This window comes from Phacochoerus africanus, chromosome X (genome assembly GCF_016906955.1).
Source record: "Phacochoerus africanus isolate WHEZ1 chromosome X, ROS_Pafr_v1, whole genome shotgun sequence".
Taxonomy (NCBI): Eukaryota; Metazoa; Chordata; class Mammalia; order Artiodactyla; family Suidae; genus Phacochoerus; species Phacochoerus africanus.
In genome coordinates, this window is record NC_062560.1 from 128,637,827 (window position 1) to 128,658,137 (window position 20,311).

Here is a 20,311-nt window from a genome sequence, read left to right on the forward strand (position 1 = left end):
CCAGGGGCTCTGGGTGGGGCTCCTTGGTGGCCCAAGACCTCCGCTCGTCTTCCCCACCCGCAGCCACTCGTAAGCCAGAGCCAGCCACCGAGGTCTCCAGCCCGTCCCGCTGCCTCCCTGGAGGCTAACCCCACCCCCTTTCTGGGGGCCCAGTTCTCCTTTCTGGTCCCTTGGAAGCGGCCCCAAGGTCGCAGCCCTGGAGGGCTCTGCCTGACCTGGACGTCCCTCTGTCACCAGCCCACGAGAGCTTGAAGAGGGCCCCCGAAGGGAGAGCCAGGGTGCTCAGCTCCCTACGCCTCCCGGGCACACACACACCGTGGAGGGGACGGACAGTGAGCCAGGCAGGGTTGGCAGGCCCGGGGTGGAGCCAGACCCGGGCCCCAGGGAGCCGGGAGGGAAGCCACACAGGGCCATAGTGCTAGAGCCCTGGTGGGTCCTTGACTCCTAAGACAGGAAAGTGGGCACCTGGCTGAAAGTGAGCGGGGAATGAGGTACCCGCAGGCATGGCAGGGATCGCCTCCGGGAAGGCTCCCGCGAGGGCCAAGCCGGAAGCCAGAGAATGTTCCCGAAGTGTCACCTGTTCCCGAGGGCATGTGAGAGGGGTACAGGCTTGGCCTGAGGACCAGTTTGCCGGGTCCACGGTGCCCCTGTTTGGCTGTCCCCCCCTAGCGGACCCTGCAGTGCCGGGACTGCCCGAGGACCGAGTCACTGTCAAGTGCCCCTTGGTGGCCCCCTCTGCCAGCCCTGGGGTGCAAGGGCTTAGCCTGGGGACCGGTCCCCACGTCCCGCTGTGGGTGTCCCTCTGGGCCCTGGGCTGCGAGGGAACTCCGTGCGGAGGCTGGGTCCTGCCGGTCAGGCAGTGGCGCCTCCTGGGGAAGGGGGGCTCGTCCTGGGGGCCGGGCTCTCCGGGGCCCCGCTGTCACCACACCGCCCCCTCCCCGCTGCATACCTTGCCCACAGCGGAGCAGCTGGGAGGCTATTTATAAAGGCGGGTGAGATCAGCGGCCGAGGCTATAAATGCGCGGGCCGCGGCCGGGCCCCACAGGAGCAGCCGCCCGGGGCGCCGGAGCTGCGGGCCGCGCCGCCGGGATGAGCGCCAGCACGGGCGGTGGCGGCGGCGGGGACAGCGGCGGCAGCAGCAGCAGCAGGTAAGGCTCGGGCCGGGGCGCCCGGGGCCTCTGGCACCTCGTGCGCTCACGGCCCGCCCACTCCACCCCCAGCTCGCAGGCCTCCTGCGGGCCCGAGTCCTCGGGATCCGAACTAGCTCCCGCCACACCGGCGCCTCGGATGCTGCAGGGGCTGCTGGGCTCCGACGACGAGGAGCAGGAGGACCCCAAGGACTACTGCAAGGGTGAGGCCTGGCCTGGCGCGGCCCGGTGGGGGGGGGGGGAGGAGGGGCCGGAGCCGGCCCGCGTGGCTGGGGGGCGGGCCGGGCCGGGCCGGGCCGTCCCGGGGCAGAGGGGAAGGCGACACCCCCACCGTGCTCCAGGGGCTCCCTTCCCCAGGCGGCTACTACCCTGTGAAGATCGGAGACCTGTTCAATGGGCGGTACCACGTGGTGCGCAAGCTGGGCTGGGGCCACTTCTCCACCGTCTGGCTCTGCTGGGACATTCAGTGAGTGCCCCCTCCGCCCCTCCCCCCTCGCCCGCCGGGCCCAAGGCCAGCTGGGATCCCGGCCCCGGCTGTGGCTGGGGCCGCCACGAGGGCCCCACGGGTCTGGCCGGCAGCGGCAGCCCACGCGGCTCTGGGTGTTGCAGGCGCAAGCGCTTCGTGGCCCTCAAAGTGGTGAAGAGCGCGGGGCACTACACGGAGACAGCTGTGGATGAGATCAAGCTCCTGAAATGTGTGAGGCGCCTCCCCTGCCCACTCCCGGCTCCCTAGGAGCCGCCGGGGCCTGGCCATGTGGGTGCAAGGCCCGCCGGCTCGGCGGCTCGGCGGGCGGGCGGGCAGGGCTCCCGGAGGGCCAGCTCCAGCTGGCTCTGCGCGGTGGGAGGACCTGCCGGAGCACGAGGGCGGGGCCGGGCGGAGCCGCCGGGCAGTGGCTGGTGAGGGGCGGGTCGGAGTCATTTTGGGCCCTCGGCTTTGGCTCCAGGTGCGAGACAGTGACCCCAGTGACCCCAAAAGAGAAACCATTGTCCAGCTCATCGACGACTTCCGGATCTCAGGGGTGAACGGAGTTCGTATCCTTTGTAGGCTGAGCAGAGCCCCGGGGCAGCTTTCCCGGGTCCCAGGGCCTCGGTTTCCTGAACCGCATGATGGGGGTTGATCCCTCCAGGGACCGCCTTGCGGACTGTGTTTCCGCGCAGGGGGAGAGCCGGGAACCCGGTTGGTCCTTACCCAGGGGCGTTGCTGGATTACCCGCAGGTGGCAGGGGCTGGCTCCGTGGGGGTCTGTGTGCAGGCTCATTGGCACACACGGGCCCGGCTCCCCCCTCGCCCAGTGCCTTTTCCCAACTGGCACAGCCGAGTGACAGGGACACTAATGACCCCGGGATGGTGGTCGCCAGGACTTTCCAGACCCAGCTTCGCGCGGCCTGAGCCTTGTGGCTCCCCGCAGCGCAGCTAAGGTGGGGGGGGGGGGCAGGACCAGGGCTCCGCGTGCCCGGCGGCTGCCCTTGACTCCTGGCCCCAGATGTGTGCATGGTATTGGAGGTGCTGGGCCACCAGCTCCTCAAGTGGATCATCAAGTCCAACTACCAGGGCCTGCCCGTGCCCTGTGTGAAGAGCATCGTGAGGCAGGTGGGCAGCATGTGTCCTGCAGGACCGGCGCCCCGCCCGCGAGGCAGCCTGGGCGGGGCCGGTGGCGCTCAGGAGCGGCTCTCCCCAGGTGCTGCGCGGTCTGGATTACCTGCACACCAAGTGCAAGATCATCCACACAGACATCAAGCCCGAGAACATCCTGCTGTGCGTGGGTGACGCCTACATCAGGCGCCTGGCTGCCGAAGCCACAGAGTGGCAGCAGTCAGGGGCACCGCCCCCCTCCCGCTCCACAGGTACCAAGAACCTGCAGCGGGCCGGGCCGGGGCCTGCGGGCCTCAGCTCTTGCCTGAGTCTCTGTTCCTTTCTCTCGGCCCGCGCTCTGCTGCACCCCACAGTCAGCACTGCCCCCCAGGAAGTCTTGGTAAGTTGGGCGCCCCTCTTCTCCTAGGCCTCATCTTCCCGTGTCCTGAGAGCTCACTGTCTCAGCCTCTCTGGTTCCACCCTTTCCTGCTTGTCCGCCCTCCCCAGCTGAGCGGCCCAGCTCTTTCCATGCGCCCCAAACTGCCCTGGGCAGCCGCTGGGCTTGCCACTGCCCCAGCGGAAGGAAGGATGCCGTCTAAGGCCGGGAGGGCCCAGGGGCAGCCCTGTTGGTTCCTCCCGAATCTTGAGCTCTGGCAGGTGGAGGGCGGGCGGGGAGACGGGAGGCGGGTGAGGGGCCCGAGCCAAGGGGTGGACTGGAGGGGGCGGCACCGCGTGCTGGTGTCCACGGAGCCCTGGGGCCTGCAGGCCACAGGCAGAGGCTTGAGCTGCTCAGGGGATGGGAGACAGGAGCCTCGGAGTGACCCCGGCTCTAACAGCAGAGCGGCAAGCTGTCGAAAAACAAGAGGAAGAAGATGAGGCGCAAAAGGAAACAGCAGAAGCGGCTGCTGGAGGAGCGGCTGCGGGACCTGCAGAGGCTGGAGGCCATGGAGGCGGCAGCCCAGGCCGAGGGTGAGGGGCCCGAGGGGTGCAGAGCTGCCTGGCATGCGACGCGGGGCAGCGGCTCACACAGCACCTCCGCCCGTCTCCCCAGACTCTGGCTCGAGACTGGAGGGGGGCAGCGGCTCCACCTCCTCTTCAGGCTGTCACCCCGGGGGCGCCGGGCCCGGTCCCTCTCCGGCCTCCTCCTCCCCTGCCCCTGGGGGCGACCGCAGCCTCAGCCCCGGCTCGCAGACCTCAGGCTTCTCGGGCTCCCTCTTCTCCCCTGCATCGTGCTCCATCCTCTCGGGCTCGTCCAACCAGCGGGAGACAGGGGGCCTCCTGTCGCCCAGCAGTGAGTCGGGCAGGAGGGCGTGGGCTGGTAGGCGGGGCCGGGCGGGCCAGGCCAGCTCAGTCTCTCTTCCTTCTCTTGCTTCCCCAGCACCATTTGGTGCCTCCAACCTGCTGGTGAACCCCCTAGAGCCCCAAAACGCAGACAAGATCAGGATCAAGATCGCAGACCTGGGCAACGCCTGCTGGGTGGTAGGAGCGGGTGCCCTGCTGTGAGAGAGGAGGCGCAGGCCTGTTCCCGGGGCTCGCCAGGCGCCTGCTCAACCAGACCCCCGGGTGTCCCCCGCTGCCCGCGGTCCCAGGGCTGGGTCCCAGCCGGCACCGGTCCCATCCGGTCGGCAGAACCGGCCCCACGGCAGGGGGGAGGGGCTCGAGGAAGGGGCTCGCCTCGGCTTCAGGTGTCCTGGCTCGGCCCACCCCGGACATCTGGGGACCCTGAGGCTCAGAGCGAGAGCTCTGCCGTGCCCCCCGGGCGTGGGGCCCACAGGCCGTGGGAGACGCGTGGGGGGCGGCGAGGGCAGGCCAGCCGTGGCTCCGGCCCCTCCCCAGGGCTCTCCTTGCCTCCAGCATAAGCACTTCACCGAGGACATCCAGACGCGGCAGTACCGGGCCGTGGAGGTGCTGATCGGGGCCGAGTACGGGCCCCCGGCCGACATCTGGAGCACGGCGTGCATGGTAGGCCCGGGCCACCCCCGCCCAGGGCTGGCCCACGGCTGGCAGCCTCACCCTCTTCCCCCCTCCAGGCCTTCGAGCTGGCCACCGGCGACTACCTGTTTGAGCCACACTCGGGAGAAGACTACAGTCGCGACGAGGGTAGGGGCGGGCAGGCCCTGGGCGTGCCCCTGGGGCCTCCCGGGCGCCCGGCGGCCCCCCAGCCACCTCTCTGTCCACAGACCACATCGCCCACATCGTGGAGCTCCTGGGAGACATCCCCCCGGCCTTCGCCCTCTCGGGCCGCTACTCCCGCGAGTTCTTCAACCGGAGAGGTGGGCTCGGGCCGCTGATGGTCCGGGTGGGGCGGGGACCTCGGGTTCTGGAGTAGGGGAGCCGTGGGGCCCTGACCCCAGGCCCCCCCGGCCCGCCCCCAGGAGAGCTGCGGCACATCCACAACCTCAAGCACTGGGGCCTCTACGAGGTGCTCATGGAGAAGTACGAGTGGCCCCTGGAGCAGGCCACGCAGTTCAGCGCCTTCCTGCTGCCCATGATGGAATACATCCCCGAGAAGCGGGCCAGCGCAGCCGACTGCCTCCAGCACCCGTGGCTCAATCCCTAGGCCCTGGAGGCCCCCTGAGCAGCCTGGGGCAGGACCGCCCCCCCCCCAACACCCAGCGGCTTCAGGGCAAGCGGGACGGTTCCGGCCACCCTGCCACCCTGCGGAGCTGCCTTCTCCAGCGCCGACGGCGCGCCTGCTCCCCGCCCCCTCGGCAGGGCGGCAGAGGCTGGGGCCGGGCCCACCTTGAAGAATCTGTTCGGCCCTCAGCCCTCAGAGAGGGTCCTCTGAATGTGTGCGGTTTCTTTTCTTAATAAAGTGTGACCCGAAACACCAGCGTCCCAGAGTAACAGAAGCACGTGGCCAAGGGCTGGGCAGAAGCGGGTTTATTCTGGGTGCCCCCCCCCCCCGGGCTGGCTAGGGAGCTGGGGGTGCAAAGGGCATCTAAAGAGTGGCCGGCACAGTCCCCGGGGTGGCCTAGGCCTCCGCCGCCCGCCCGTTGATGATGCGGATGTGGCGAATGATGTCCTGGATGGCTTCCGACGTCGTGCCCTGGCCCCCGATGTCCGGCGTGTGCATCTGCGGAGGCGGCGGGCTTGGGCAGAGTCCCGGGCCCGGCCAGCCCCCGAGCTCTACCCTGCAGGGGCCCCAGGCCGCCCACGGCACCCGGAGGGCAACGATAGCAGCTCAGGCCCAGACGTCCGACCCCACCCGGCACCAACCCCCCCTCGGGGGCAGCGGGAGCCGCCAGGGCACCGTTCCCAGCCCCTTGGGTGGCCTGTCGGCGCCGGTTGGGCCGGGGCCGGGCCGCTGGGGAAGAGGCAGGCGAGGGGAGAAGGGCAGGCTCACGTTTTCGTTGTCCATGGACGCCAAGACGGCCTTGCGGATGGACGTGGCGTAGGAGTGGAGCCTGAGGAGGACGAGCAGGCGTCAGTGCCCGGGGCCCGGGAGCCCGTCGGCGGCCGACGGCCTGGCACCGCGAGCCACTTACTTGAGGTGGTCGAGCATCATGCAGCTTGCGAGCAGCGTCGCTGTGGGGTTGGCAATGTTCTTGTTGGCGATGCTCTTGCCTGTGTTCCTCGTAGCCTGGAAGGGGCGAGAAGAGGAGGAGACGGCGGCAAGTGTCAGAACGCCAAGTGCGGGCTGCCTTGTGAGCAGAGTCCGGAACAGGCAAACCCAGAGATGGAGACGCGGTCGGCGCCAGGGGCCGGGGCGGGGGGGCGCAGAGTGACAGCCGCCAGAAGATGTGAGGGGGGAGTTCCTGTCGTGGCGGCGCAGTGCTTAACGAATCCGACGAGGAACCATGAGGCGGCGGGTTCGATCCCTGGCCTCGCTCCGTGGGTGAAGGATCCGGCGTTGCCGTGAGCTGGGGTGTAGGTGGCAACCCAGGCTCAGATCCCGTGTTGCTGTGGCCCTGGTGTAGGCCGGCGGCTACCGCTCCACTTGGACCCCTAGCCTGGGACCCTCCAGATGCCGCGGGAGCGGCTCAAGAAATGGCAAAAAGGCAAAAAAAGAAAGCAGGATGCGAGGGGCACTGCTGCAAACGTTCTGGCCTTAGATGGTGGGGCGGCCTGCGCACCTCGGAACATCCCCGAGCCCCTCAATCACACGTGTTCGGTGCGTGCCCGGAAAGTACGGAAGCTACAGCTCGAGGCGGCCCCGCCGGGAGACTCACGGTCTCGAAGACGGCGTACACGTGCCCGTAGTTGGCCCCCGCCACGAGCCCGGGGCCGCCCACCAGGCCCGCGCAGACGTTGTTGACGATGTTGCCGTAGAGGTTGGGCATCACCATGACGTCGAACTGCTGCGGCCGGGACACCAGCTGCGGGGCAAGAAGGGGACGGGCAGGAGCTCGCGCGCCGAAGCCCCGGGCGCCCAGGGCGGGCGGCGCGGCCGGGCGGGGGCCGACCTGCATGGTGGTGTTGTCCACGATCATGCTCTCGAAGGTGATGTGGGGGTAACCGGCCGCCACCTCCCTGCAGCACTGGAGGAAGAGCCCATCGCCCAGTTTCCTAGCGGGGACACAGTGCGACCGTCAGCTGGGGGGCCCGACCCGCTTCCACCTCCCCCAAGTGTGCGTCGGGGCAGAGGCACGGCGGGCAGCGGGAGCTGGCAGGCTGGGCGGGAGGGGCATACATGATGTTGGCCTTGTGCACAGCCGTCACTTTCTTGCGCCCCGCCTCCTGGGCCAGTTTGAAGGCGTACTCGGCGATGCGCAGGGACTTGGCCTTGGTGATGATCTTGAGGCTCTCCACCACTCCCGCCACGCTCTGGGAAGGGGCGGGGAGAGACCCGATGCCGTCCAAGCCTGTCCGGCCGTCCGAGGCTCCCCGGGGCCTGGCCCGCGCGCGCGCCCGCGCACCGGCCCACCTCGTGCTCCAGGCTGCTGTACTCGCCCTCCGTGTTCTCCCGGACGATGAGGATGTCGACGTCCCTGTGCCGCGTGACGACGCCGGGCAGGCTCTTGCAGTGGATGACGTTGGCATAGAGGTCCAGGCTGGTGCTGGGGGCACAGAGAAAGAGCCGGCCAGTGCCGCGCCTCCGCGGGCACCCCCACCCCCGCCAAGCCCCCGCCCGCGCACTTGGCTCTCACCGGAGGATGTTGTTCCGGGACTTGTGCGACGGCGGCAGGTTGTGGTTTGTTTCAATATTGCCTGCAGGACAGAAGGAAGGCAGCAGGCTGGAGAGGGGCCCGGGCCCGGCCGTACCACCAGATTCCCCTCGCCGACTCGGGGGACGCGGGCCCGAGGCGGCTCCAACGGGAGAAGACGGCTCCCCGCAGCAGCAAGGTTTCGTGAACACTGGACAAACTCCCGGCGTGAGCCCCGTGAGGACAGGCGGGACCGTGTCTGGGTGTCTGGGTCACGGACGGGTTACAGAGACCTAGAAGAGGCCCTGGCACATGGCGGGCACTCACTACGTCCTGAATAATGAATGAACGAGTGGACGAACACAAGTTGGCAGCGGACCGGAAGGTCTTACAGACCCCAGGCAGGGAATCACAAAGCCAGACGCTGGGTGGCCAGAAAGTGACTGCTTGGGCACCAGAAAGGTAACCTTGGCCAGGGTGAGTGCCCGACTCTCTGCTGAGGCACCATAAGAGCTCGAGCTCAGGGACAAGCAGGGTCTGCCTGGAAAAGACCACAGCTTGGCCTTGGCTGGACCCAGGGCACCAGAGCAAGGGAAGCAAGAGGCCAGCAGCCGCTGAGAGAAGGTGGGCAGAGGGTGCCACGCAGAGACCTTTCTTAGGGCTCCCCCGGGGCTGCCAACCCTCCAAGTCCCACCTCGCCTGCACGGCCTTCACCCAGATACCTCGGGCACCCTGTAGGGGGCACGTGCCTGCCAGGGCCAGGGGCTCTACCCGGGTTCGTCTTTGCTCACTCAACTCCTCACACAGAGCAGGTGACGGGCTAGTTTGCAGAATGAGCGACGGGGACAGTTTAAGGACGTGGACCAAACCAGGGCAGACTCAGGCAGGGTGAAATTCCTCTCTGTAACATCCAAGGCCGAGGCAGGCGGCAGAGGCTTAGAACTGCATCTCTGGGACACTGGTTTCTAGGAAAGACCCTGGGGTCAAAGCCGACTCCAGCAGAGCCGGGGCCACAGGCCCTCAGAATTACAGCTGCACAGGGCCCCAGGGACAAGCGTCAGCTCAGAGGAGGTGAAAGGAACTGTGCACAGTGTCCCCTCCTGGGCCACGAGCTCACCCTTTAGAGCCACACGGTTCCGACGGATGGCCATGATGGCATTGCGGATGTCCTCCTCGTCGGCGTTGGAGCTCACATGCACCTCTTCGAAGTCCACAGGCACACACGCATGCCTGGGGCAGAGCTGGGTCAGGGCGGCTGGCTCGGGCCTTCCTCCAGGAAGCCCGCCTGGACCGCCACATGCAGAGGCCGCTCTGCTGCTGCCCTCCCTGACCTGGCTCTGCGCCAACGGGCGGGGAGGCACGCCCGTGCCGCGATGCTCTGGGCAGGCCTGGTGCCACATCCCCGTGCCCGGGGCCCTCCTGGCAGGATCGCAGGCACCAGAACCAAAGGCCCAGCCCCACGGCCCTGCCGCCACTGGCTCGCTGTCCCTCTCGCCACAGAGTGCTCAGGTCCCCCGCCTTCTAGCCCCCGTGGACCCCGTACCTGAACACAGACTTGACATGCAGCATGAGCTCCGGCCCGATGCCATCCCCTGGGATCATGGTCACCGTGTGCCGCCCCCCATACTTGGCCGACGGAGGCTAGAAGGCGGGGGAGAGCGGCCTTCGGGTCCCTTCCTCCCAGCAGCACTGAGCGGGCGCGCCCGCCCCCCGCCCCCCAGACAGGGACACGCAGGGCGCCCCCGGGTCAGAAGGCGAGCAGCGGAGCAGTCCCCCACCCCCCGCTGGACTGGGCTCAACCCCGAAGCAACGAAAGGCCCCAAACCTAACAGGCAGAACACAGAGAAATACTCACAATTGTCTGTTGCTAGAGGGAGCAGGAGGGAAGAAGACACAGGTCAGCCAAGGATGGAGGGACAAGGCTGTGCCCGCTCGGGGAGGTGGGGGGCGCCCCAGAGGGAAAGACACACACACACACACACGCATCCAGCTGTACACACGTGCCTCCGCGCCCAGACGGTGCACATGGACGTACACATGCACACGTGCACACGCACGCTTGGGCAAGTACTCACAGAGAAGCTCCTCCGGGGGGCCTCGTGGGCACCTAGAACCTGGCAAAGAACCCAGATGCCAGAGGCTGTTGTCTAGCGCCGAGAGTCCACTCCGCGAGGGCCGGCAGGGTGGGGCGTCCCCACGGCGGCCCGCGCACCGGCCTCGGCCTCACCCGTGCGCCTCTGTCCAGGGCGGCCGTCAGGGCCCCGCGGAAGGCCCTTACCACCCGTGCTGCCTCCTTCGGACCCACGATCAGTTTCTTTTAAAACCATTCGCGTCTCCCTCCCCACCTTTTGTTGTTTCTGGCCTTTTTCAGCCAATGATTCCTGCTCGGTGCCATCCCTGACTTGGAGAAGTTGGCACACTAAACGTGGTGCGAGGAGGAAGTCATGATAACAGAGGGCTGTCACCATCGTCATGCGATCACTTTTTTTTAACGGCCACACCCGCAGCAGCACAGGGAAGTTCCCGGCCAGGGATAGAAGCTGAGGCGCAGCTGCAACCTATGCCACAGCTGCTGCAACACGGGATCCTTGAACCCACACCTCTGCAGCAACTCCAGCAGCTGCAGTCGGATTGTTAACCCACTGCGCCACTGTGGGAATTCTCATTTTACCACAAAAAAGAAAAAATCATGTTTCCTTACTACAAAAGCAGCATATGGTCAGAACATGGAGAAAATCCAGAATGTAGAAAAAGAAGAAAAAAGACAGCCCCCAGCCCCCAGACATAAGCACTGTCGGCACAGTGGGGAAGAGCCCTGGAGAAGCAGAAAAATCCAACCCTTCTTAGAAGAACGGCAGACACCAACCTTTTGGAAGGTTTTTTCTTTTTTCTGGCTGTACCTGTGGCATACGGAAGGTTCTGCCAGGGATCAAATGTGAGCCGTGCCCGAAGAATACACCAGATCCTTAACCCACCATGCAGGGCCAGGGATCAAACCGGCAACGCCATACATACAAGCCAGATCCTTAACCCACTGCGCTGCAGCGGCAATTCCCAGGTGTTCATCAAGGGTTCATAAAGGTTTGCAGAACTGCTCCGTGGCCTACGTGGATGACACGTGTCTCCAAAACAGGCGTGTTTAGTTGCACTGCCACGCCCGACAGCTCCGGAGCAAAAGTCACCGGAGCCAAATGGGATGCGTGCTCGGAGTGACCCATCTGGACTCCCCACACTTTCCTGGAGGAAGAAGCCCAGGTCCCAGGTCACACCACAAGGGGGTTACAGGCTCGAACACTTTCCTCTGTTGCGCCCCACCTGGGTGCCCCTCAATCCAAAGAGGCAGAGCCCAAGCCCTCCTGCTCACTGGAGGATGGCCTGCCACAGGCCGGCTGGGGCAGCAGCAGGGCATTCCAGCCAACGGCAGCGCCACGGTGGCCACTTCCCAAAGAGCTGCGCCTTCCTGCTGGAAGCCGAGAAAGCTCAGGCAGCGGCTGAGGGCTGTCTCACCTGGGTCTCCCTGGCTGGTGGTCACAAAGTGCCTACCTGCACAGAGCTCTGGAGGCACAGCGGCCAGGGCGTGGGTGACTAATAGGACAAGAGGCCCCGGAGGCTCATCCATGGGGTCCCTGGACCTGCAGCCAGAGGTATACTTGGGGCTTTTCTGTTCTCCTTCTAGCAACTGTCAGTATCTGGATTCTTCTTATTTGTAAGCTCTCAATACAAACTTGCAGAAGGTGGCTTACGCTGCCCTTCCTCCAGGAAGCCTTCCCTGATGCCTTACGCCTGCCAAGTGGTTGGTCCCCCGGGCTCCCAAAGCTTTACCTAACCTAACCCTAACCCTCCTCCCCACCCATAATCTCCCTAGGTTATTGCTGCCTTGCTCCCTCTCTAACCCTGAAGCCCCTCAGAGTGGATGCCATGTCTGTGTGGTCCCCTACTGTCACCCCAAGACCCAGCAGAAAACCTGGCCCAGAGCTGGGACACAAGGACCACTTCCTGAAGGAACGAGCACCCCAAAAGATGAAGGAAGATATGGCGGCTCCGAAGCTGGCGAGACCTTGATCCAAATCCACCGTCTCCTACCCTTGGCGGCAAACAGCTTAATCTTGAGCCCCCCCGCCCAGACCTGCCATCCACAGAACAGAGGCGCCAACTTCATCTCACTGCTGGAGGAAGCACGAAGCCAGGAGAGGTCTGCAGGCTGTTCAGGCCCCAGGAGGCACACAGGGCTGTGCAAAAGCACACCTCTCCTCCTCACCCTACCAGGCCAGTGTTTAAGGCTGGTGTCCAATGAGGATGCTGGGCGGGCCCCTGCAGCTCCCAGCAGCAATCCCTCCTGGGTTTCGGCCCTCTGAAATCCACTGGCACTGCGCAGGTAACTTGGCCGGGGCAGTGAGCCAGCACTCGCACTGGGCCTGGCTCAGCATCTGGGCAACAACCCACCACCAGACTTTGGATCCCATCACCACCACCAGGGCTGAACCTCTCCCTCAGCTGGTCCCAATGCTAGGTGTTCCCTCCAGCCTTGGCGAAAGGCCCCGAGAGCTCTCAGGACAGCAACCTCCCTGAGCTCTGCTCTGGACAGATGCAGGCATCTTCCTTCAGGGGGTTACAAAGAGTCTGTGAAACTACACATCCAAGGAGCCCAGTATGAGGCAGGATGGGATATATGCATTGGTCTCCGGCTTGTTCATCAAGCAGGAGGACGGACAGTTAGTCCTCGTCCTTTGATGGTGCCATGCAAAGTCCAGAACGGTATGTGTGCCAACCGAAGGGCTCCCACAGCCCACGTCTTAGTGAGGTTTCTCTCTTGTTGGATCTAGGACCAATGGTGGCTGCATGTTTTCCCACAAGGTCCAAGTTAGTGGGATCAAAGATCTGGACTTCATCTCTAAAGGGCCCCATGCCTGGGACAACCAGCCTCAAGGCAAGGCATTGCCCAGCTAGCAAGCGTTCCCTGCAGTCCGTTTTCATCCCAAGACCAACACAAACCTACACACAGGGAAGGTCGGGGAAGAGACAAAAGTCCTCTCCAAGATCCTGCAGGACCCAAGCTGCCAGAGCTGTAGGACCTCTGGAGAGCCGCTCGCTTGCAAGCGGGAGAAGTCAGCATTTAAACGCCATTCAATAAAGCAAAAGCTGTTACGGGGCTCAGAGAGGGTAAGCAGGCAGGAGATATGGGTGCAAGGGGTGTCAGCGAAGTCACAGAGTTCTGTAAGGTCAGAGCTGGCTAGATCCTTTGAGACAGCGGGGAAACTGGAGCCCAGAGAGCGCATCCCTGCTGTACCTCAGGGCCAGTCCTAACTCGCTGATGCTTCAAATGGCTTCCAACACGCCCAGGGACTAAATTAACCTCACTCACGTGTATAATGAGAGAAGAATCAGACCTGAATAACCAAGATTCTAAACGGAGAAAGACGGAAGACAAGCCCTCGCGGCCTCCCAACCCGCCAGCTTCAGGAATCCTAGCTCCTTTCCATTCCAGGCGCCTGCAAGGGGGGAAGCCTCCAGTGTACCGGCAAAGTCCGATTCGCCACCTGCGCTGGGACAGGTGGCAAAGCAATCCGCTAGAGAGAAACTCGAGGAGGAAGGGCGGCCTGGAACGGATTCCCAAGAGGGCAAGTGCAAAGCGGGCCGGGACACGTGACCGCCTCGGGCGAGATTCCACAAGGACACTAGGGAGGTGACACTCTGCCCTCCGCAGCCACTCAACCCTCGAGTCCGGGGCCCCCCCCGCCGCCCCGCCGCAAGATGCAGACCCCTGGGGGAGCCAGACCAGGGCCAGCTTGGGCTAACCTAGTCACTGACAGCCGAAGTGGCCAATCAACGTCAGTCCGCACCACTCTCCCCTCCTCTCGCGGGGCCTGTGGCCAATGGGGCTCCAGGACGCTCTGAGAGCCGCGGCTGCCGGACCTGCCTAGCGGAGATGCGAGCACCCCCCTCGGCGAGGGCCGCGGCTTCCCCCGTGGCCCGCTCCCTCTTCTCACCTCCCAGGGACGGCAGAGGAGGGCTGGCCTGAGCACTGCCTTCGCCGCGCCACCTGCAGCCGTCGCCACCTTCAGCGCCATGACAGAAAGTGAGAACCGCAGCAGGTCTCGACCCGCAAATGCCACTCTCGCGAGAGTTCGCCGGAGCGCGCGCTCCGGGGAGTGGGCGTGAGCCCGGCCGAGCGCACGCACGCGACCGCGCCGGTTCCCACGCCCTCTTCCGGCTCCGACTGCGCGGCTGCCGCCGCCATTTTGCGGGGGCGGCCCGCCGGGCCCCGGGCCCGGGGAGGGGACACGTCAGTGCCGCCAGTGACGTCACCGGCCCGCCCGGCCCGCCGGCGCCAGATTGGCTGCTGCGGCCGCTTACGCGTCGCGCTTCCTCGTCTGCTCCTCGTGTTCAGGGGAGTCGCTCTCTTTTTTCCTCGGCAGAGAAGAGGCGATGGCGGCGCTGGCATCTCTCGGCGCCCTGGCGCTACTCCTGCTGTCCGGCCTCTCCTGCTGCTCAGGTAGCGGCCTGGCCGGGGCTCGTTTCTGGCGAGCCTCTCTCCCACGACTGGTGGTGCGTCGGGGGAGGACGGGTGCGGGTGAAGCGGGGGTCTGGGCCTTCTTCCTCCGAGAGGCAGGTGGTCTCTGGTCGCGGCGGCCGGGGCCACTACGCGCTCCTGCCGTACACGTTTGTCCAGCAGCCAGGCTGCTGGAAGAAACAGCCAGATCTTTCCCCTGTCTGCTCCCGCGAGGAAGAGTCCCAGAGCCTCTCCCGTGCGCCTGGCCCCAGCTCCAGCACGGAAAGTGACACACGTCCCTGCTCCCACTTCCAAAGCTCCCGGTCCCGAAGGGGGGGGTCGAACTGGAGCAAAGCTCTGCAGCGCGGGGTGATCGGACCGAGAAACTGGGCTGGTGGAGAGGAACCACCTGAGCCGGTGCGGTGGGGCCAGGCCTCCTCAGGAAGGGAGCGCTGAGTGACGAGAGGGGGCAGGGACGGTCCAGGCAGAGGGGCCGAGAGTGCGGGCGAGTTCGAAAGGAACTGAAGAGGGAAAGATGAGCCGGCCTAGGGTGCCGCGCCAGACGGCGTTTATTTTCTTCCCTTGGCCTTGATGTATCCTTATAGGGCTCTTCAGAGCTGAAGCACAGTCACATGGATTAACATGCTTGGGAGATTAACACTTAGTGGCAGGGTTGAGCTCAGACTGGAGTCCAGAAGTGTGTAGAGCAGGAGGTCCTTGCAGGAGCCCCCACTGGGCCTCGGGGCCTGAAATGGGTCAGGGCCACTTTTGCGCATTTATCATACCTGCCCTAGTTCAGGTCAGCACCCTTGGTGCCCGGAGTGTCTAACCAGCCTAAGTGGCCTCACTGCCTGCTCTCTTCTCACGTGCTCATCGGGAATTCCCACGCTATGCCCAGTGATACCTGGAGAGGACAAACCTGACTAAAACCCCTTGGTGCTCCATCGTGTCCTTAGGGCAAAGCTTAGTAGAGCAGAGAAGGATCGGTGAGCTGGGGCTCCTGAGAGCCACCTGCCCATGTCCCCAGGCATCTTCCTCCTACCATTCCAGACCCAAAGCCTCCTGCCTCGGCCAAAGTCATGGCCCTGCCTGGACACCACACTCCAGCAGTTGGCGCCTTGTGGCTTAGATGGCGCCTCTCCTTCCCTGCGGCCTCTAGCAGTGTGGCCGTGGCTAAGGCGGGATCTTTTCTCTCTGGGCAGCCCTGTTCAAGGGGACACGCCGTATCTCTGGATCCAGAACCTCTCCCATTTCCTTTCTTTGGGAAATGCCAGGGCCGGTCTCGGCCTTCTGACAGTGTCTGGGGGCAGAGACTTCATTTTGGAAGCCCCCGCGTGTTGTCAGCAGCACCGTGCTGTGTGGCTGCCGAGACACATTCAGTCAACTGTCCAGGGCCATGCGTGACTCTGAATTGAGGTCAGCCTGGCCCCCGGGCTTCTGGGGTGCCCCAGGCCAGGGCAGGCTGCAGCCCTAAACCGTCGCATGGCTTCCCTGTCTAAGTCCAAGCACAGAACTGTGCAGCGAATCCTTGTGGCACGCCCCCCCCCCACACCCCTGCTCTTCGTCCCCCTCCCGCTGAGGTTCCACCTGTACAAAGCCTTCCCATCCCCTAGGCCCTGCCCCACTTCAGGGCCCTCCCACCCCTCTTTGCCGCTGCATTTCTGACTCATCGGTTGGGTCTGTCGCCCAGACCCTACCCGGCAGGGCGCCAGGGGCCCTTGCTGTTCTTCACTGATGAGGTCTGGGAAGTGGGGTTAGGGTGGCCCCTTCTGCCCCCAGGCCCAGCGCACACAAGCCAGGCCTTACCCAGGCCCCTCTGCCTCCTCCCCACAGCAGAGGCCTGTGTGGAGCCCCAGATCACCCCCTCGTACTATACCACGTCGGATGCCGTCATCTCCACAGAGACCGTGTTCATCGTGGAACTCTCCGTGACGTGCAAGAACAGGGTCCAGGTGAGGCGCGGGAGGCCAGCCTGGAGGCGGCCGGGGTGGAAGGAGGGCCGTGCGGCCAGAGCGGGAAGAAGCGTCTCCATTCTCAGCTGCAGGAGAGAGCAGGGCACAGTGATGCCAGGTTAGCAGCTGTTTGAAGAGCATTCTCCCGGAGTTCCCACGGTGGCTCAGCAGAAACAAGCCGACTGATCGCTCTGAGGCCCCGGGTTCCATCCCCGGCCTCGCTCAGTGGGTTAAGGATATGGCGTTGCTGTGTGGGGCGCAGACGCAGCTCGAATCCACGTAGATAGGGCTGTGGTGCAGGCCGGTGGCTACAGCTCCGAGTGGACTCCTATCCCAGGAGCTTCCGTGTGCCGCGGGTGTGGCCCTAAACACAAAAACATTCTCCTGACCTGCCTGGTCTGCTTGGCCTCCATGCAGCGCTGTGGGTGACACCTGGAGGTACATGGGGGAGAAACAGCCAGGGGTCCGTGTCCAGGCTCCTGCATCCCGTTTCTGGTTGCTCTTTGCCAAGGCCTGAGCAGCCCTGGCCTTGGCCCTTGCTCTTAACCTGCATCCAAAAGACCTAATAAAGGACGACGAGGGGCCTTTCTAGGTGCATTCCTGAGGCAACTCGTTGGGTGCCCCCTACCCCAATACCCTCCTCCAGCCTCAGGAAGAATGAGACCGCTTCCATCATCCTGGTGTGTTGACAGTTCACAGGCCTGCCATGGGTTAGGGAGGCCGGGCTGCTGGTGGCGGTGGCCCCCACATGGGGAAGACGGACACAGATGGGTTGTGGACAGCGTCCACGGGCGTTGGCATCCTGGCGCCAGGGGGCCCACCGCCATGGGTCTGGATGGTGCCCCTGCCAGATGCGCTGCCATCCGTCCCCGACAGCCCGGCGGCCTGCTTATCCGGAGGGGGGCAAGGATGATTTTCTCTTTTGTCGCCTCCCCCAGAACATGGCTCTTTATGCTGACGTCAGTGGTAAACAGTTTCCTGTCACCCGGGGCCAGGACGTGGGGCGTTATCAGGTAGGGATGCTGTGGTTGTCACTTGGGGAAGAGGCCACCCGCTCTCGGGTGTGGCTTGAAGCCCTGGGGCGGCCCCGCCAGGCAGGGCTGGCTGGGATCTTTGACCACATGGGCAGGGAGCGGCTTTGCGCTCTGCCCACCCTGCTGGATGCACCCACCGCAGGTGTCCTGGAGCCTGGACCACAAGAGCGCGCATGCGGGCACCTACGAGGTCAGGTTCTTCGACGAGGAGTCCTACAGCCTCCTGAGGAAGGTGAGGGGCGCCACCCTGCTTCCCGAGCTCTGGGTCTTGGGGGGCGTCGCCGTCAGGAGCAGGATGGCGGGGCGGGTGCCTCCTGCCTGCTTGGCCTGCCTGGCCCTGTGCTGTCTTTCTTCCTCCGCGACGCTGGCTAGTGTTCCTGCCCCCCGCGTTGCCCCCTGACCCCCGCCCCTCCCTCACAGGCTCAGAGAAATAACGAGGACATTTCCGTCATCCCGCCTCTGTTCACAGTCAGCGTGGACCATCGGGTGAGTGGCCCGGAGAGGCTGGCCCGGCCCAGCGCCGGCAGGGCGCATGGGGCAAGCCTCACCTTTGGGGGGGGCGCCGAGGGCTGGGCGCAGCTGCCCCGGCCATCTTCGCACCCCCTCACCCGTCCCTCCCCTGAGAACTGACTCTTGGGCCTCCCTTCTTGCAGGGCACTTGGAATGGGCCCTGGGTCTCCACAGAGGTCCTGGCCGCAGCCATTGGCCTGGTGATCTACTACCTGGCCTTCAGTGCCAAGAGCCACATCCAGGCCTGAGGGTGCTGCCCCCGGATCCCCGGCTTCTTTCAATAAAGAGTTACTGGCTACTCCGAGCACTGGGGCTGTGTTACACGCACGGGCCGAGCTGGGCGACCAGCACCCCTCCGCCGCCTGGATGGCACAGGCACTGGGCGGGGACAGGGCTGCACGCCTGGCCATCGCCAGCTGGCCCTCCTCAGCCCCCAGCGAAGCCTCTGGGGCCTCATACCCAGTGCCCATCTTCTCTCCAGGTTACCTGCAGGGTTTGGGGGCACAAGGCTGCACCCCCACCGCGTCCACCTTCTGGCAAAGAGTGGCCTTGTTCTGCCCTCACCCAGCCCACTTGGGCCCAACCACCTGCCCTCATGAGGGCACCTGCCTGGGCTGGGGGTTGGGGGCATCCCTGAAATCTCGCGGTTAGCAGCATGTGTAGACACAGCCCTACCTGGCCTTAGAGTGGCTCCTGGGCTTGAGGCCCTGGGCAAGAGCACCCGCTCAAGTCAGTGTATCTTCCGAGCTTTTCCCAGGGACTCCCGCGAGCACCCTGGCCCTGTGAGGCTGATGCGGTGGTCCCAAGTCTCCCTGCCAGCCTGTTGCCCCCCCGAGGGCAGAGGAGCGCCAGACCCCAAACCACGGGGCCCACATTAGCCCCTGTACCTTCCCTCTTAGGGACTCCTCTCCCGAGCAGCTGATGTCCTCAGGCCCCCAGACGGGCATCCTCACGCGTGCTCCACGCTCCAGGTCAACCTGCAGCCCTACCGCCAGCCGTTCCCTACTGCCGCCAACGGCTGGAGAGGTGGCCGGGGCCTTTGGGGCCGCGGGCTGGTGCAGATGCCAGGGCAGCCGGGTGATGGCGTCCTCCAGAGCGTTACTTGTTGGAACCAGCTGGCAAAGCCCCGGACACCACCCATCAGCTGTTCCCAGAGAGGAAGGGCAGGCCTGAAACCTACCTGAGCAGGCGGGGGAGCACCCACTGCAGTGGGAGGGTCGGGAGTGGGCGACGGGCGGGGATGGGGAAGAGCGGGGTCCTCACTCCCCAAACCAGGGGCACAGCGGGAGTTGGGGCTGAGAGTCCCCTAACCGGGCCAGGCCTTGGCCGCTGGCTGGTGGGGTTTCTGGATTCCAGAGAGAGCGGGGGGGGGGGGGGGGGGGGGGGTGCAGAGTGGAAAGTGGCAGCTCTTTGCCTCCCAATGTCTCTGATCCTGGCTCCATCCACCATTCTGCCCAGTGGGACCCAGATGTGTTCCAGAGCACTGCCAGGCCTTCTGGTGTCATGTCTCCCAGAGCCAGCAAGGGCCAAGCCCCATTACCCGCCCCAGAGCTTTGGCAGGGCGCCTCTAGAGCAAGCCCCCAGCAGGCGGGAGAAATGACCAGGAGCCGGTGGCCTCGGGCTCCAAGTCCAGCCAATTTTCTGCACCGGGCCAGGCCCTGCAACCCCATCCTCCATGGGGGCCCCTATGGGACACCTGGGCACAGGGGCTGCCCTGCCCGCTGCCGAGGCCTCTTGGGGCTGAGGAAGGTGGTGTCTCCCCTTTGCCGCTTTGCGCCAAGCCCTTTTCTCCCTTCAAGCCACTGGTGTCCTCGTGACACGCTGGGCCTTTCCTCCCAGCTGCTCAGACAGGGGTGGCCTCGCCCGTTCCCTGAGCACCGTCTCGGGGGCTGTGCCCCGGGATTTCCTGCTCACACCTACCTTAGCAAAACGGGGCAATTGCGGTCTGGTGTCTGTCCAGAACAGTGAGCCCGGGCCCACTGCCCAGACTGAGCAGGGTTCCTGCTACTTAGCTGAGGCCGAATGGAACCTCTGGGAGTCTACTCAGCATCTTCTGGGCGCTAGGCCCTGTGGGGTCCCCAAGTAGGAAGGCAGCTTGTGCCTTCCAGGAGCCCCCAGCCCCTTGCCCCTGCCAGGGCACGGAGAGGGTAGAACCCACGTCTCTAGCTCTCCACCGGAGGCCTCGTTCACACACCAGGGCCAGTCCTGAGCCAAGCCTCTGCCACCCTTCCTGCATCTGGGACCAGTTCTGTGACACGTGGGGCCTCTGCAGTGATTCAGGTGGCTCTGTCCCTCCGCTCGGAGTACAGGACGCTGACTTCACAAGACCTCGCTGTTCTCAGTGAACCCAGCTTTCCATTGACCCGCACGGCCCCCAAACCAGCCCCGTGGCGCGAGGAGAATGAACAGCAGGAGGCCCGGAGTCATCCTTGAAAGGCAGCTTGCTTTATTCTCGCCTGCCGGCAGGGGGCAGGAGCAGGCAGCCTGTCTGCCTCCCATCTGCGGCTCTCGGAGCCAG

General features: G+C 65.1%; 3 protein-coding genes across 7 annotated transcripts; 2 read left to right on the plus strand and 1 right to left on the minus strand.

Moving 5' to 3' along the window:
* Positions 1-1,009: 1,009 nt before the first annotated feature.
* SRPK3 (SRSF protein kinase 3) lies at positions 1,010-5,548 on the plus strand. Of its 3 annotated transcripts, none has more exons than XM_047764026.1 (15): positions 1,010-1,148; positions 1,221-1,351; positions 1,506-1,614; positions 1,758-1,845; positions 2,093-2,180; positions 2,632-2,738; positions 2,827-2,992; positions 3,095-3,120; positions 3,560-3,689; positions 3,772-4,011; positions 4,099-4,199; positions 4,575-4,682; positions 4,751-4,820; positions 4,901-4,993; positions 5,096-5,548. In XM_047764026.1, exons 1-15 carry the CDS (start codon positions 1,018-1,020, stop codon positions 5,278-5,280), a joined length of 1,773 nt encoding a protein of 590 aa, XP_047619982.1. In that variant the 5' UTR covers positions 1,010-1,017; the 3' UTR covers positions 5,281-5,548. The 3 variants fall into 3 exon arrangements, with proteins under 3 accessions (XP_047619982.1, XP_047619984.1, XP_047619985.1); XM_047764028.1 differs by having other exon boundaries at positions 1,043-1,148; positions 3,557-3,689; XM_047764029.1 differs by lacking the exon at positions 2,632-2,738 and having other exon boundaries at positions 1,069-1,148; positions 2,093-2,176; positions 3,557-3,689.
* Positions 5,549-5,588: 40 nt separating this feature from the next.
* Positions 5,589-13,996, minus strand: IDH3G (isocitrate dehydrogenase (NAD(+)) 3 non-catalytic subunit gamma). Of its 2 annotated transcripts, XM_047764030.1 has the most exons (13): positions 13,795-13,995; positions 9,883-9,921; positions 9,663-9,674; positions 9,351-9,448; positions 8,925-9,037; positions 7,811-7,871; positions 7,588-7,720; positions 7,354-7,487; positions 7,127-7,229; positions 6,893-7,039; positions 6,209-6,303; positions 6,067-6,127; positions 5,589-5,796 (listed from the first exon to the last, which is right to left on the minus strand). In XM_047764030.1, the coding sequence occupies exons 1-13, from the start codon at positions 13,873-13,875 to the stop codon at positions 5,695-5,697; spliced, it is 1,179 nt and encodes a 392-aa protein (XP_047619986.1). In that variant the 5' UTR covers positions 13,876-13,995; the 3' UTR covers positions 5,589-5,694. The 2 variants fall into 2 exon arrangements, with proteins under 2 accessions (XP_047619986.1, XP_047619987.1); XM_047764031.1 differs by lacking the exon at positions 9,883-9,921 and having other exon boundaries at positions 13,795-13,996.
* Positions 13,997-14,129: 133 nt separating this feature from the next.
* Positions 14,130-18,097, plus strand: SSR4 (signal sequence receptor subunit 4). 2 transcript variants are annotated; one of them, XM_047764033.1, is made up of 6 exons: positions 14,130-14,300; positions 16,134-16,249; positions 17,188-17,262; positions 17,426-17,515; positions 17,704-17,769; positions 17,937-18,097. In XM_047764033.1, the coding sequence occupies exons 1-6, from the start codon at positions 14,234-14,236 to the stop codon at positions 18,039-18,041; spliced, it is 519 nt and encodes a 172-aa protein (XP_047619989.1). In that variant the 5' UTR covers positions 14,130-14,233; the 3' UTR covers positions 18,042-18,097. The 2 variants fall into 2 exon arrangements, with proteins under 2 accessions (XP_047619989.1, XP_047619988.1); XM_047764032.1 differs by having other exon boundaries at positions 14,135-14,300; positions 16,131-16,249.
* The last annotated feature ends 2,214 nt before the right edge of the window (positions 18,098-20,311 follow it).